We start from the raw sequence: 17,802 nt of genomic DNA on the forward strand, positions 1-17,802 counted from the left end.
ATCAGCTTATATATTTGGTTCGGATCCAACGTTAAGCTATAGATAGTGTTGCCACGAGACGAGAAATTTCTCAAGATGAAAAGCACATTTAAAAAAAATCGAGACGAGATGATAAATTTTTCAACTCTGGTAGGGACACTTGTCCACCTAATTCTTAGATCTCAAATAGGGATGGGCAAAACCGGTTTCTATAAAAACCGAAACCCGAAAAACCGACTCGGTTTTTTCACCGAAACCGGTTTCGGTTTTCTCCAAAACAGGTTCGGTTTTTCACCGAAACTGGTTTCGGTGAAAACTTTTGGAAAACACATAAAACTATTTCTGTGGAAATGGAATTGGTTTCCGGAGAACAACGAAACACCATTCTGGTCAGAAATAGAACAAATTTTGGAAAAAACCGGAATCGGTTTTGAAGAAAACCGAAACCAGATCAGGTGAAAAAACCGAACCGGTTTTGGAGAAAACCGATAACCGGTTTCGGTGAAAAACCAAAACCGTTTTTTTGAAAATTTTCAAAAACCGAAAAACCGGTTTTTGTGCTCCACCACTAATCTCAAACCTTGTTCTAGTGTTAAATGATTTATAACAGAAAACTATAAATTGATAAAGTCATTTAGGAACACAATGAAGTGGATTTATCAACGTTTAAAGAACCACAAGTCATTACTCAATAGCCTATACGTCAACAACAAATAGATCTATAGTTTAAATGTTGTTATACCACACCCTTCGTGCACCTCTCGTGACGAGGCTGATAGAAATGTAACTTCTAGATTAAATTAAGGGTCTTCACTACAGCGAAATTAAACTACCGCTAATTTTAGAGTTTTTCACTGATATCTTCAAAATAAATAAAAATATTAGAAAAGCAGAAACGTAGTGAAGTAGACAATACAATTTTGCATATGATACCTTTACCATAATTCACCTATATGCTTTTGGTATGCCGCTGTTTACAGAACCCGCAAAAAATGCTAAATCTATCTTCAGTTGTAAATCGAAAGCAGATAAATGAATGAGTTGAATTTCAGTTTAGCGTCCCTTTCAGCAGCTAGGCTATGTGAGACGTGGACCTACTCATTAACGTGGAATCCGAACCACATGAGCTCCCGCCGGGAATCGAACCCAGATCTCCCGCGCCAAGGGCGCGTACGAAAGCAGATAAATGAGTATACATATACATACATATTCATATATAGCGTCTGTGGCGTATTTAGATTCTTGTTTAGGGGGTAAGGGTCTTCACTACAGCGAAATTAAACTACCGCTAATTTTAGAGTTTTTCTGTAATATTTTTAAAACAAATCAAAATATTCGAAAAGCAGAAACGCAGTGAACTAGACAAAACGATTTTGCATGTGATACCGTTATCACAACTCATCTATCTGTTTTCGATTTGCAACTGTAGATAGATTTAGCATTTTTTGCGGGTTCTGTAAATAGCGGTATACCAAAAAGCAGATAAATGAATTGTGATAAAGGTATCACATGCAAAGTCGTATTGTCTAGTTCACTACGTTTCTGTTTTTCGAATATTTTTATTTGTTTCGAAGATATTACAGAAAAGCTCTCAAATTAGCGGTAGTTTAATTTCGCTGTAGTAAAAGCCCTTAAGAGAAAAGTCAGGACAAAAATATTAAACATAAACTAACAAAAATGAGACGAGGCGATAAATAATTCCTCGAGAACCGTGATGAAACGAGAAATGTTTATTTCTTGTCCCGTGGGTAACGATAGCTGTAGGTGAACGTCTCCTATAGCCTCCTATAGCGCTGCAAGGGCCACTAAACTCCACTGAAACCAAATTAAAAATAATTTTTTAGTGAAAAATGATGTTGAATAAACGGACATTAGTTGGATGACAAATGGTTTGGCAATTTTCTTTTATTTCGTCTTGCGTTCAAAAGTGTAAAGTTACATTTGAGTCGCCTCCAAATAATAATAATAATAATAATAATAATAATAATAATAATAATAATAATAATAATAATAATAATAATAATAATAAACGGACTAATGTTTCCATTCACTTCTATTGATGGGTATCTTTTTAAAAACATTTTGTAAACAACAAATTATAAAACCAGAAACTACAGATATTATTTTGGTTTCCAAAATAACAGAAAAATGAACTGTTTATGAGATTATGAACTTCAAATTTCACTCCTGGAAAATTAAAATTTTGGAGTTAAAATGACTTCGGATCCAAACGGTCTAATTTAAATATATATTACGCATTTTTTATCTTGGTGTCTTCCTTTGTTTTCCGACTTAGACTCCTAATTGCCCAAATGTCCATTTTACGAACTGTAATTATTCCACAACAAGTGGAACCTCGCAGGCAGAATACATCAACTAGGATGGCCATTGTTTTTGAAGTCATAGGGGTCTAAACTTAACCAGAAAGGTGCAGGGTATAGCCTAATATTGTACCACCGACCCTGAAGAGTAATAAAAGAGAGACTATCATTCAGAAATTCAATTCATTTAATTGCTAATATTATTTGTTTGTAAACGAAAACCCCTGTTCCTACACTGAGAAAAAAGTTGTATGTGCCGTACGTAAAATCGTATGTTACATGTGTAAATCCTGTAGTTTTTGGACTTAACGTACAGCAAACGTACAACTGAAAACGCATGTTTTATAATACTTTCTGTATACATAAGTGTTCCATCTGTACGTACTTTTCATATGAAACTATACTGATGCTCCATACCAATTTCTGTAGTAAGTAAGAGGATTCCGTATTTTTGTACAATATACCTCTGTCCGGAGAACGGATTTTCCTCAGTGTGATTGGTCATTTTTTATTTCCCACAAAATAACGTAAAATTCTCGGATTGTTGTCATTTTTGAGGGGAAAAGAAGTCGAATGGAGAGCAAAATTCAGAAAGTAAAGTATTCCTTACAAAATAATATTAAATGAACGGATAACTGTTCCTAGATCTTTTCTCATCGCCAGAAATTTGGATGCGTAGCTTACGATGTCATACCGGTGAGTTATATGCGTGAATCATTTCTGCACTATATGAAAGTTCTTGAAACCAACAATTAATTTATTTCAGTGTTTCTCAAACTGTGGTCCTCGAAATCCACTGTTGTGTTCCTCTTAAGATCTTTATCCCGGCGAAATTAAAATACCGCTAATTTTACAGTAATTATGTGATATCTTCAAATAGATAAAAGATAATCGAGATGTGGAACAAGAGCGCCCTAGACAATATTATTTTACATGAGAAACCGTTATCACAACTCACTTATTTGCTTTCGATTTCGAGCCATTTTGAAAATCGGCATTTATTTTCGCGTTTCTAAACGGCTGAAAACGGAAAGCTACTAGGTGACTTGTGGTAACGGTACCTCATGCAAAATAATATTGTCTAGGGCGCTCTTGTTCCATATTTCAATTATATTTTATCTATTTGAAGATATCACATAATTACTGTAAAATTAGCGGTATTTTAATTTCGCCGGGATGAAGACACTTAAGGCTAATTCAGACATACGGTGACGTACCCATGCCATTCCCCTACGATACTTCATACGTGCCATGGCTACGATCATTCACAAGTACTGCTCTCATGCTTGTTGCTACTGCTATCTAATCCATTCCCAAAGATGGACTGCAGGGAAAAAATTATTCATGATGGTAAAAATTGTGTCGCTTCGAGTACTCCGAGGAAAGCCGTAAAAAGATCGCGGCCATCGAGTTGTTTAGTTGAGTTTATTTTAGTTTAGCGTCCCTTTCAGCAGCTAGGCTATGTGAGACGTGCACCTACTTATTAACGTAGAATCCGAACCACATGACCTTCCGCCGGGAATCGAACCGGGGTCTCCCACGCCAAAGGCGCGTACGCTAATCGCTTAGCCACGAGGGAGTTCTGGCTGTCGAGTTGTGACAGAGATAGTATTTCTTCTGAATGTGACATTGCCGTCGCATGACACGGCATGTGAGGAGTAAAAAAAAGACAATCCAATGAATTTGCAATGTTACAGTCTGAAACGAAACTTCGTGGACCACGGCACGCTATGTGTGAATAAGCCATTAGATTGAACATTATTCCATAAAATAGAGGGGAAAAAATCAACTGAATTAAGTGTCACTCACTATAATTGATAGTCTCAAATATATATAGATTATACGAATTCTAACAGTTTATATATATTAGCTTTAGATCTATAATAAAACATTCTTCGTACGTACCCTTCAGTTACACAGGATGTTACAAACAGTTCATATGGACCTGTGGTCGGAAGTACGTAATTTCGTAGTTCTAGGGTGCCGAAGACGTGAAAAAAATGAACTTTAATGGTCCTTAGTTTCACTACTATAGCACCGATCGTAGTCGGGTCAAGATATCACTGAGGAACTAGTATGTGAACTATCCAAACATCTATCTTTCAGAACCTTCGGTACTTACACAATCAGTTTTACAGAGGCGGTTTGGGAGTACTTGATCACTCTACACCTACCTCTCTAAAAAAATTGGTGTGCAAGTACTGGAGCATTGTTAAACATGGATATTTGGATAGTTCACATACCAGTTCCTTAGTGATGTCTTGACCCGATTACGATAGTTCCCATACTAGTGGAGCTATGAACTTTTGAAGTTCACTTGTTTCACTTTCTCGGCACCTTATAACTCCGAAACTATCCATTTTTGAGCACAGGTTCATATGAACTGTTTTCTTAATTTGATGTAAAGAATCTCTTCCCAAAATATTGTGACCCACTTTTGCAACACCATGTATAGACCTATAAGGTTTGCTCAAATGAAAAGGAGACTACTCTTTAGGGTCTATATCTAAAGAATAGTTTATTCCAGGATTTGTAAAGGATAGTTAATGTGTAACACGACACCAACAGATAATTATCATTCATATTGATTCACTAATCCCAGCATGTAGAAGAGAGTGAATAGCTTCATAAGAAAGTCACGGATTCCTGACGGATTCATTGGACCACGGATTTTAAACCTTCTTGACACTTCACTGACTTCCTTTAATGGACCAAACATATGGGAATCACGAGGAGAGATATCGGGGCTGTACGATGCATGCACACCTCCTGCGCAAAGAAATTGGATAAAAGCTCGTTACTCTGATCTTGAGGAACCCTATAATGCACCTGAGTTTGCTAAAAACAGCTTTCCTCAACTGAGAAAACAGCAGGCGTCACCATTCGCTGCGCAAATGCAAACTGCGAATCCCACAGCGCCATCTATCGGCAAATATATTTCCCTCACTTCAATTAGATACAACGGCGCTAAAATCAAAGTCTCCTTTACACTTGGATAATCTTTATAGAAGGAACTAATATGTATTTTCGTTTATTAACAGACTATCAATATAAAATTGAGGAAATTTTTATTTAATAACATTTTTAAAATGTAAGTACAATGGAGCATACGCTCAAAACATTAACAAAATGTGTTTCTAAAAGGGACAAGAGAAGGTTGCAGGAGCGCCATTTCAGATTTTGCTTGGGGGCAAGATCCCTTGGTATAAGTAAAATTTCGCAATTTTTTCTGATTTACTACTATTCTATTGATAAAATCTATATACATCTCAAACTCAGGGGGGCAAATGCCCCTCCATGTCCCCCCTAAATGACGCCCCTGGAAGGTTGGTCGGTAGAACGTTCAGAGTAATAAATATTTTTTCCCATTTGGAAACGAATTTGAGAAAGCTGGTTTATTTAATAGCCTAACATTTTGTAATGACATGCTCATTTCTTAAAATTATATTTATTGTTGATAGTGAGTTATTTAAAGAAAATAAGAGAAATGTTGTAACTGTAATTGAAGACCAGTAATTGTAAGTATTATGCACTTTTTTTTTCTCGGTCATAAATTTCTGCCGGTTTTGTTTTCAAGAGTTTGGTGATATTCTGCGATGTCTCCATTGGCAACACTGAGATTTCCTTGCTTCTGTGTGGCCACCATCTAATAACAGCAGGAATTACCACGCTGCTTACGTTCAGGGGATTAAAGCATACGAAACCCAGTTCATGGTTAAAAATGTCTGCAAATGATCTCAGGAAAACATTTCTTTTCGGTGCCAGGTGAGTGAGCTGCATCCGCGACCGAACCGTAAAATAAAACAATGGATTCTTTTCTCTTTATAAGTGTGAACCATTGTCAATTCGTCGTCACACTGTCTAATGCACTCATACACACTGCAAGTAGTAAACTGTTGGGGGAAGGAGGGAGGCGAAGAGATTACAAGTGGATACTTGTACCGGCAACTAACATAAATATAAAAGAATTATTTTATGATTAATAATAATTACTCTATGAATAACTAATGGCGCTATGCACTGTAGAATAATAAGAAAGAATTTTGTCAACGAACTCGAAAAGTTCGTTACTGAATTTCTCTGTTTTTATTTTTCTCAATTTTTTCAATTTTGAATTCTCCATTCGATAGAACATCTGAAAGAAGTGATGGAGTTTTTTGCGTAACTCTTACCCTTTCCGAGATACGTCAAAAAAGTTCCAATTTCGGGAGATTTAAGGAGCAATTTCTTGGGAACCGTAAGTCATAGAGAGATTATATTGGTGCTGATAAATATTTTTTCTACTTAAGAGAATGGTGAAGATTTTGGTACCAAATACTAACCGGTGGCCACTGGTCAACTGGCCACCGTTCCCGAGATATTGGCCAAAAATGTTCGGATTTCGGGAGATTTAAGGAGCCATATCTCGGGAACCGTAAGTCATAGAGAGATGATATTTTGCGAATTTTTCAATTTTAAGCCCTTCATTTCGAGCATGTGTCTTCGTGAAACAACATATCGTAGGACGTTTTAACAGAACTCTTAAATAAAGCATGTGGGAAAAAAATGGTTTTCAAGGAAATTGTAAAAGAATATATAGGACTATATTTAAAGAATTGTTTAATGAGTGTAATAAAAAAGCACACAGAACAATTGGTATAAAGCCTGTAGAAGTTAATAAGAAAAGTTAATTCTTTTCAAGTTCGTTCCCTCAATGCTCTTGGAGCATTCTCAACTGGTTTTCTCTTTATTTCATCTAGAAGTTATAAAAATCCTTCTGAGTCACGGAATATCCACGGAGACTGCGATATAACAGCATTTAAACTATTACTATTGGAGTACATTGTGCATTCAACATTTACAGTGAATGTTTAATGAAAGAAGCATTGGAGATTTCAAAATTGAAGAGCAAATCATTAACAAGATCAGATATTCAGATGATACGGTTATCATAGCTAGAACCGAAGAAGGACTACGAAAGATGATTGACAAAATAGCCTAGTTGACACTGGAAAGATGTGTGGAATGGAAATTAAGTCTTCATCCCGGCGAAATTAAAATACCGCTAATTTTACAGTAATTATGTGTTATCTTCAAATAGATAAAAGATAATGAAAATGTGGAACAAGAGCGCCCTAGACAATATTATTTTACATGAGAAACCGTTATCACGACTCACTTATCTGCTTTCGATTTCGAACCATTTTGAAAATCGGCATTTATTTTCGCATTTCTAAACAGCTGAAAACGGAAAGCCGCTAGGTGACTTGTGATAACGGTACCTCACGCAAAATAATATTGTCTAGGGCGCTCTTGTTCCGTATTTCAATTATCTTTTATCTATTTGAAGATATCACATAATTACTGTAAAATTAGCGGTATTTTAATTTCGCCGGAATGAAGACTCTTAACATCGAAAAGTCAAAAAAGGCATGAGAATATCCCGTGGAAACACGCCCATACGGATCAGAGTAGAACAAAGAGAACTTGAAGAGGTCAAGAATTTCAAGTATCTAGGAAATATTTTGACGAGAGACGCTTACTGCACCAAAGAGATCAGGTCAAGAATTGCCAAAGCTAAAGAAGCATTGAACAAGAAAAGATCACTCTTAACTAGTAGGCTCAATATTGGACTTAAGAAGAAGTTGGTCAAGTGCTATATATGGAGCAGTGGACTGTATGGTTCAGAGACTTGGACATTACGGAAGTTAGAGAAGAAATATTTGGAAAGCTTCGAAATGTGTTGTTGGAGGAAGATGGACAAGATAAAATAGACAGAGAGAGTAACAAAAGAAAAGATTTTAAACGTCTTGCGATTGGATACATCTTGCGATACGTCTTTTTCATACCGTCATAGAAGGAAAGATGGAAGGAAAGCGAGGAGTAGGAAGAATAAGAACACAACTAATTGATTATTTGAAAAAAAGAAGAAAATATTGGGAATTAAAAGAGGAAGCTGAAGATCGAGAAACGTGGAAGAAACATTTTCAGATCCTAACCTAAACGGAGCATTTCCTGTTACTTCCAGGACGTATCAACAGGCAGAATACTTAATAATAATAATAATTGTAGAATAACTAGCGTATCTTTAAGCGTACAATCACTTTATCGACTGTTTTTTTTACAATCATTTTATCCATTTATATTTTTTTTAAACTATGAACGATGCAACACTAAAACAGTGTTTAAGATGTTACGATTTGTGTGAATAGTATTGCCCAAGATAATCGAGAATTTTCACGTTTCGCCTGGAAAATAAGACGAGAATTATCGTGTTTTTCTGTCCTCTCGAATTTCCAAAGGTCCGTTTTGTCTCGATTCTTGTCTCATTTTTGAGACGAAACTAGAAATGTCTCGTCTCGAAAACAAGATGAGAATTATCATGTTTGTCGTGTTGTCTCCAATTTCCAAAGGCTCGTATCAATTCTCGTCTCGTTTTTGAGACAAAACTACAAAGTTCTCGTCTCATCTGAAAAACGTGACGAGAATTATCATGTTTCTTGTCTCGTCTCGAATTTAAAAGTATACTTCTCGACTCAACTCTCCTCCCGTTTTCGAGACAGAAATCGAGGTACCATAAATTATTAATAATTATTCTATGAGCAACTAGTGATGATAGTGAGTGAAAGCTTTTATTCAAGTAGAATGTTTGCAACAATACTTCGCTCTCCCCGTTGGCCCTGTGACTAGACCGTACTACCTTGGTCCATAGACTCTGCATTCGATTCCCGGTGGAAGCATCTTGAAATTTCAACGCATTACGGTGGTTTGAATTCCAGTTTAAACTCTAGGCCCATGCGTCATGTAGCCACGGTGCTTAAAAGATATGCTAAACACCAGTTAACCAAGCGATCAAACTATCTAACAGCACTTTACCCTTGAAAAATTTCATCACCAATAAATAGGAGTAATCCTTGAGTCTCTAGTGAAGTTTACGTGACTCTCAAACTCAGGGGGGGCAATTGCCCCTCCTGCCCCTCCTAAATGACGCCGCTGTAATATTTTCATTTGAAAAGTCTCAGTCCAACCAATTTCAAAGCCGAGCTATTCTACTTGGGGAAGTCTGCTCCTTCGTTTACAACAGTAAAATATTGGATGTCAGAGTTTAAGGTTAGTGTAAAGGGACAAGTTTTGCCGATAGATGTCACTACAGTCTTCGTATCTCTCCCATGTATTTTTACCCTTCACGAAAATTTACAATTTGTTTTATAAATTTCAACCTACAGATTTCAAATTTTTAAAGAAGGAACTTCATAACCTATTAAAGGGAACAATCCGTGCCGATTTTTTTTTTATTTAGAATTTTCTTCATTGCTGAAACATTTCGATTGTTAAAGGTTTGGATATTCATTTCCACAATCAAACCATTTCAACAATGAAGAAAATTCTAAATAAAATATCGGCATGGATTATTGCCTTTGATAGATTATAAAGTTCCTTTTCTGAAAATTTGAAGTCTGTAGGTTGAAATTTGTAAGAGAAATCGTGAATTTTCGTGAAAGATGCAAAAAACATGGGAGATACGATGACTGTAGGGCTATCTATCGGCAAAACGTGTCCCTTTAAACCAACCTTGAAAGAGACCGCATGAGCTGCAAAAACGAACATCGCAGTGCAGTGGTCAACCAAATGAGGTGACCACGCCAAATACGGTGAAGAAAATCCACAAAAGATGGTATTGGATGACCGTCGACTGAAAGTACACGAGCTAATACAAGTGGTAAGCATTTTTAAAAAAGTGCTGTACATCACATATTGACTGAAAATTTGGACAATGAGAAAGCTGTGCGCGAGATGGGTGCCTTGTTTGCTCCTGGGTCCATAACTTCACACCTGACAAGGTACATTCGCGAAGTGTCCCCTCGGGACTCATCTAAAATTGATTTAAATGCAAAGTTCTTCGCGGCCCAAAGTGTATTGTACTAATTTTAGCGGCCCATAAGGGTAATTTGCATATTTATGGGCCTTCATATATCCGGAATTCATACACTACTATAACGCTTGGTCACAAAATTACTTTTAGTTTCTTTAAATGTAACTGAACATGAATGTGGGCATATGCAAAACAAATTGGATCAAGTACTGCTTCTCTGACACGTGTTATCCACACCGGCAGCCATCTTGAATCCACCATATTGGATTCAACTTTCGGTTTTTCAAATGGGAATAGGTGCATGTGATACATCAAATTCATACAAACTTTTCTCGGAAAACAATTGGTGTAGTGAGTTTTACGGTAGCTTGTACCATTTGCAAGATATTGCATGTTAAATGTGAGGCAATTCACAAATTCAACCATTAAAAAGTCGTGCAGGGCCCCGTATGTATATGTGATCTTTACGTGATTTATTGTTGACCAAATGTCTTCTGAACGTACATACAGACAGACGTAAATATGATATGGTAGATCTTCACCAAAATCTGGTCGTATCTAGATTTACATTAGGCATTTTGTTCGTAATACAATACTTTCTTCTTATAGTATAACATGGAAGTAATAACAATCACTCACAAATGTAATATTATGACACCAATGTTGTAGAGAGTCTGTTTATACCTACAGTACTTTTCCAGTTAGAAATGGTTTTGATTTGTCAACATCAAAACCGTAAGCGTAACTGATATTACTCTGCAATGTCTATTCGCGAAGTGCCTAGAGGAATTTAACATGTAATATCTCGCAAATGGTACAAGCTACCGTAAAACTCATTCACCAATGAATTTTCGAGAAAATTTTATATGAATTTGATGTATCACATGCACCTATTCCCATTTGAAAAACCGAAAGTTAAATCCAATATGGCGGATTCAAGATGTCGGCCGGTGTGGATAACACGTGTCAGAGAAGCAGTACTTAATCCAATTTGTTTTGCATATGCCCATATTCATATTCAGTTACATCTAAAGAAACTAAAAGCAATTTTGTGACCAAACGTTATAGTAGTGTATGATTGAATTCCGGGCATATGAAGGCTCATAAATATGCAAATTACCCGTATGGGCCGCTAAAATTAGTACAATACACTTTGGGCCGCGGAGAACATTGCATTTAAATCAGTTTTACATGAATCCCGAGGAGACACTTCGCGAATGTACCTTGTTTGACGAACAGTCAAAACAATGGACTGTAAGGGGAGAATTGGTTCCAAAAAGGCGAAAACAGTTCCATCTGCTGGCATGGTTATGGCGTGGAACAATTTTCATTGATTGTCTTAAGAAAGGAAAAACAATCAACGGCGAGAAAAATATAACCTTATTGCAGTATTTGAGTGATGAAATCAAGAAAAAAACGGCCGCACTTGGCGAAAAAGAAAGTGGTATTTTACGAAGACAATGTACCGATTCACACATCCATTATCGCGATGGCCAAAATCAATGAGCTAATGTTCGAATTGCTTCATGACGCGCCCTGTTCGCCAGATTTAGCCCCCTCGAATTATTTCCTGTTTCCAAACTTCAAAAATGGCTCGGTGGTAAAAAAGATTTGCCAACAATGAAGAGGTGGAGTACGTATATTTTGAGGAGCTCGGGCACTATAAGCAAGGTATCGAAGCTATTGAACATCTCTGGGGAAAGTGTATCGAGCTAAAAAAGAGACTATATAACATACGAGGAGAAGTCAGAAAAATAAAAGTCAAAAAATGAAACATACATTACTTTAATACATGATCTCCCTTCACTTCAACGCACTTTTCCCAACGTTTCACAGGTTTTTAAATTCCGTCAAAAAAAAAAAAAAGTGTTTTGTTTGCACCTGTAACTCAATTTTGCACCACATCAATGACTTCTGTATCGGTTGCAAATCTTCTTCCCCTGAGCACTCCCTTCTATAGTCCAAACATATGAAAATCGCTTGGAGCCTGGTCTAGACTATATGACGGAGTGTATCACCATACTCTCAACGACTTTCAAATTGTCCCCCGTCGTTGACGTCGATGTCTGCCCGATCTTTCTTCGTCACATAAAGTTCTTCCCTGTTTGAAACGCTCTATCCATTCGTAGATCTTGCTTCGCAACAAACAGCTGTCACCATACTGCGCTTGCATTCGACAAATAATTTCCGCAGGTTTAACACTTTCCGCAAACAGAAAGCGAATCAGTACCCTCATTTCCTCCTTAGTGCAGATCGACAATGGAGCTGCCATGTTCAACGGACTGCTACACTGCAACGACTAACGCAGGAATAAGAGTGACACGTTGCATAGAAGTGTTGCAGACAACACTAATTCAGCGCTGGATACTAGCAGTGTTACCAAACCATAGTGCGGGAAATTGTCTCTTTACTTTTTGACTTCACCTCGTATATTCAAAATAATACGAACTATAGTGCTGCCAAAATGTCTTGATCCGCGGCAAAAATGCGAACTAAACTCACACCCTTGACACACCCACGCATTGAGCCAATAAGGTTTCAGATGTTGCTAAGCGAGAGAGCCTTGCAGCCATGGAAGTGAAATTCCTTCAGCCGATAGCAGCGGTCAGAACGGAAGGCTAGGTATCAAGTCAATGTGGTTTATCTATAGTAATGTAAATGACTAAAAACCTACGATATCGAATTTGGTTATTTAAAAAGGCGATGTGAAGAGTAAAACGTAACATTGTACGACAGTCGCCTAGAAGAATTGGGAACTCTTTGTGTAGTTTTTGACCCTATATATATATATATATATATATATATATATATATATATATATATATATATATATATATATATATATATATATAATATATATATATATATATATATATATATATATATATATATATATATATATATATATATATATATATATATACACTTTCACAGGGACGCCCTATAAGCATTTCATTTCATTTACGTTTTTGGTTTTTATTGCTAATAAAAAACAGTGTTTAAAAAGAAAAACATTTGACAACACTACGCAAGGTGAGGGATGGAGTAATTTTTTTAATATTTTAGGGTCATGGCGGAAGTTATGTAATTTTTTCTTTTTCTTTTTTTTTAACTGCATTTTGTGGCCTACGTCACAGCAGTTAAAAGTCTCACTTCATTAGCTGCCTTGATTCGGAGCCAACAGCGTTGAGAAAACACGAGGAATGCTTCGCGAAGCGTTCTTTTGTTATCGCGCTTCAACTCCCGTAAGCAATTTATTTTATAAAGGATCAAGTTTCGTTCGTTAATTTATTTTTTACTTTCTTTCTTTCTTTCTTTCTTTGTTTTATCAAGTATGACGTAAGCGTAATAAAAGACAAGAGCATTTATTATTGTTTTGTTTTTCGCGTAGCTTTCTTTAAGTTTTACGTCCCACAACTATGTCTGCTAGGCTAAAGGAGACGGTGCTGATGAGAAATGAATGAAATGGTGGAATGAAGAAAGTTTGAGCAAACGAGAGAACTCCGAGAAAAGCCACGCACACGGTGTTTGTCCACTACAAAGCTCACTTGAAATCGAACCAAGTTGATCCCATGCACCGCGTAGCTTCTTTTATTTGCCACTGTTATTTTGCGGATTAAATTTTGGCGGCACCTTTGTTGTAAAAGTTCTTAGTAGTGCTGCCCATGCGACGAGACGAGACGGGACTAGAAATAAAGTTTTCTTGGTCTCATGGACTGTCTTCCTCATGCTAAAGGAGATAACCGTGGGACGTTAAATTGAAATATTTTATTTTTCTACCCCGGCTGTCCTTAGCACTTTCTCATTGATTTTCTAATCGACTTAGCTAATTTTCTGTATTCTTCTTCATACCCACATTTCAAAAGTATCTAAGGCTCATTCGTGGCTAAGCAGTTAGCGTAAGAGTAAGGTATTGTATGGTTGCCCCAACAACGAGGTCTTTTTGCATCCTTGCAAAGACAGAACTTAAATAATTAAAGGGAACACAACATAATTAAAATGCAAAAGTCTCAAGTAGATAAAGAGAAACTGTATTAAACAAAACTAACAGCAGGATGCATCTAATAAAATAAATAAAGAGTGTATACAGAAAAACGATAAAGAAATGCTATAACACAAAAAGCAAATCTAAGACAAAAGAAATAATAAAACTAGGAATAAATTAATTAAAATACAAAAGAAAAGACCCACACACGAGATAAAATTAAATTGCATGCAAAACTTGACGGTCTCGTAAAAACAGCAGCAGTTCATGGAGAAAACGCGTGTCGTCACCAAGGAACAACTTAGTGTACGGGCCTTTGGCATGGGAGACCCGACTTCGATTCCCGGCGGGAGCTCATATGGTTTGGATTCCACTTTTATCAGTAGGTCCACGTCTGATATGGGTTCGCTGCTGAAAAGGACGTTAAACTTAAAGTCAACTCAACTCAATTTAAAAGTATCCACTCATTCTTCATTTCTTTTGTGAAGTGTTCATGTTTCTAGCTCGGAAACTATAACAGTCTACATAAAACACTAACGTTTTCCCCTTAAATCTTTATTCAAAAATCCACAAAATATTTTTTGTCTTCTTCCCAAAGGCTTTTTTTTTTCATTCCTACCCTTGCTTTTGTTTGTCGATCACGTTTCAGACTTTTGTTAATAATACCACACAAGTTAACGAAAACTATTCACTGTCGTACTTTCTCTTTTCCTATTTCTATAAAGTTGCTGAACGCCAACTCATCATTATCATAGGTGTTCTGTCATTATTGGCAGGTCTCTTGCAACTGAGAAGCTTCCATGATCCACGCTCTTCCGCTAACCTCTTCGTCGTCACGTACGATTTCTCTGTTTTGATAGCGTCCGTTAATTGTAGTCTCCTTCGCACCCTCCCTCTTTTTCCTGTCGCCATACCCTCTAAGACGTCCCTTATGATACAGTTCCTTCTTAGCCAATGTCCTAACCAGTTTCTCCTCCTCTTCTTAATAATGTCTAAAACTGTTCTTTTCTCCCCCACCATTTCTAACACCTCTCATTTGTTTTACGCTCAACCCAGCTAATTTTCTCCATTCTTCTCCATACCCACATTATGAAAGCTTGCAATTGTTTTTCATCATTTTTTGAGTAATGTCAATTTTTCTGACCCGTACAATACAATACTCCACTCGAAGAATTTTATGAGTCTTTTTCTTAACTCTTTATTCAGGGTCCCAAGAAATAGTATTTTCTTCTTCCTAAAGGCTTATTTCACCATTCCTATTCTTGCTTTTATTTCATGTTCACACTTCATATCATCACTAATGATATTACCATTACTAGCTAAGAACTTTAAAAAAAATTAAAAAGAAATCTAAACTTCTTGCGCTACAGCGCTTTGGGGCACACGCTCTACCAGCGAAATAGTGGCACTCATGCCTTTGAGGTGACTTGTGATCTAAACGTCGCCTGTCTTCGCCCTAATACTCGCTTTCTAGATGCGACTTCTCTACTTCTTTCTTTCAAGTTGCTTTCCAATTGTCCTCACAATGCTGGCTGGACGCTGCTATGCCATCTTTCCTTTTATATAACCCGCCACTGCTTGACTTCGCTCACCTCATGAGAAGCGATATTGAATTGCAGTGATATTGCATCTCAACTGCTTTTGCTTCTTAGCCCATGGCTATTCATAAGCGTTCGCTACGCGTTTTTATTGCTCATGCGTACGCTTGGAATACGCTGACCATGTATTTAAATGTGGGTGGCTAATCACAAACGCGAAAGCAATAAAAACGCGGAGAAAACGTCAGCTCAAGCGTATTTGGTGCGTTTCGGAACAATAGACCGCCTGTTGTTTAAAAGATGTCAAAAGGAAGGGGAAAAAGCAAAGACATGTTGCCAGGCAAGAGGATTTTAGCAAGAAACAGCTGCTTTGAAGATGTTTTTGTGCAGAGTACTGGAACTCTGTTATTATAAACCTGGACTTGGCAAAAAAAGACCTGGAAACCCTGACTGGTTAACAGTATGATTTATAACTCTGGCATCGTGACGGGGACATTTCGCCTCGTTGCTGACGTCCCCATTAACTCCCTACTCAATCAATATAACTCTGGCAAAAGTAAAGTTACAAAATAGCCACCTTGGTCGCGTCCGCTATAGGGGGTAACGCTTCGAAAATGCATTCCCAAATAGTCACAGACTTAAACGTTTATTTTTCCCCTTTACAGGACGGCTATTTGAAGCGATCGCAACGCGTTTTTATTGCTCATGCGTACGCTTGGAATACGCTGATCATGTATTTAAATGTGGATGGCTAATCACAAACGCGAAAGCAATAAAAACGCGGAGGAAACGTCAGCTCGAGCGTATTTGGTGCGTTTCGGAACAATAGACAGCCTGCTGTTTAATAGATGTCAAAAGGAAGGAAAAAAGGAAAGGCGTGTTGCCAGGCAAGGGGATTTTTTTTAAAGCAAGAAATAGCTGTTCTGAAGATGCTTTGTGCAGAGTACTGGAACTCTACTATTATAGACCTGGACTTGGCAAGAAAGATCTGGAAACCCTGACTGGCTCACAGTATGATTTATAACTCTGGCAAAAGTAAAGTTACCAAATAGCTACCTTGGTCGCGTTCGCTCTAGGGGGTAACGCTTCGAAAACGCATTCTCACGCATCTCTATTAAACAAGAACACCACTACAATTAATGCATTAAAAACAAGAACACCACTTACCTTGTAACCACCCGTCGTGAGACCTGCGTTCCTTTTCGCCAGAACGCATTTCATCCGAAGAAAGAACGCTCGTTCGATTTCGAATTCTGTGAACAAAGAAAATCAAGTTGAAACCCTTATATATATGTTATGGATAATTTCACAATCATAAAAAAAAAAAAATAAATAAAAAAAAAGAGTGGGCCGAAAGCCCCGCATCATAGGTAGATTACAACAACAATTTAGTTTTTACGCATTGTCTTTCTTTTCTTGTTGCAGGTGAGTCATGTTGATTGCTGAGGTGAAGGTAGGCAATGGTTCATTCCGCTATGTGGACGTGAAGGCTACAGCTACACTCGCAGGGATGTTGCAATGGAATTCAACCAATAGTATGCTGATTGGAAGTCAGCAGCGAACATCACCGCTGGTAGGTTGCTACAAAAATTCAAAACAAGCAGGTAATGTGGCGCATGTCTCTCGATATAACGACCAAGCTTATCAGATGTGGAATAGAAAATGGTCTTCGCGAAGGTGTATTCAAAACCACAGAAACAACACACAGGCTGGAATTCGATGTTATATGATGCAAGTCAATGTTAGTTTTTTGACAAACATCGTACTCTTTCATGAAACATTTTTTTAACGGGAAGTAAATCGCCAAAATATGCATTACTTGTTTGACCACGATTCGCATTTATTTGCTGATATAAAATAACAAGATGGTTTTGCTGTTTGTAGTAAGAGGCTGTATCACAGGCCTCTACTTTTTGAAGGCACTATCACAAGAGAAACTTATCTTTGAATATTTCTGTATTTGAGTACTTTCAGACCTGGTCAGATTGGTTCACGTTCGCAGCGCTTTCGTTTATGCAAGACAGAGCACCACCTCATTATGTTTAGCAGGTGCGTCACTGGCTTGATAAGAACTTTCAACATTGAATTGGTCGGAGGGAAACTGTGAAATGGGCTCCCCGATCCCAG

At 37.3% G+C, this 17,802-nt stretch overlaps 1 protein-coding gene across 4 annotated transcripts in view; it reads right to left on the bottom strand.

Annotated features, from left to right (window-relative positions):
* sim (bHLH transcription factor single-minded) overlaps positions 1-17,802 on the bottom strand; it is a 249,833-nt gene that overhangs the window by 44,344 nt on the left and 187,687 nt on the right. For all 4 annotated transcript variants that reach the window (XM_081731711.1, XM_081731720.1, XM_081731737.1 and 1 more), the window contains one exon: positions 16,843-16,928. In XM_081731711.1, coding sequence (XP_081587837.1) covers positions 16,843-16,928 — 86 coding nt within the window. The remainder of the gene's footprint in view (positions 1-16,842; positions 16,929-17,802) is intronic.

The sequence above is a fragment of the Thermobia domestica genome, chromosome 1, assembly GCF_964235325.1.
Source record: "Thermobia domestica chromosome 1, izTheDome1.hap1.1, whole genome shotgun sequence".
NCBI classification, from domain to species: domain Eukaryota; kingdom Metazoa; phylum Arthropoda; class Insecta; order Zygentoma; family Lepismatidae; genus Thermobia; species Thermobia domestica.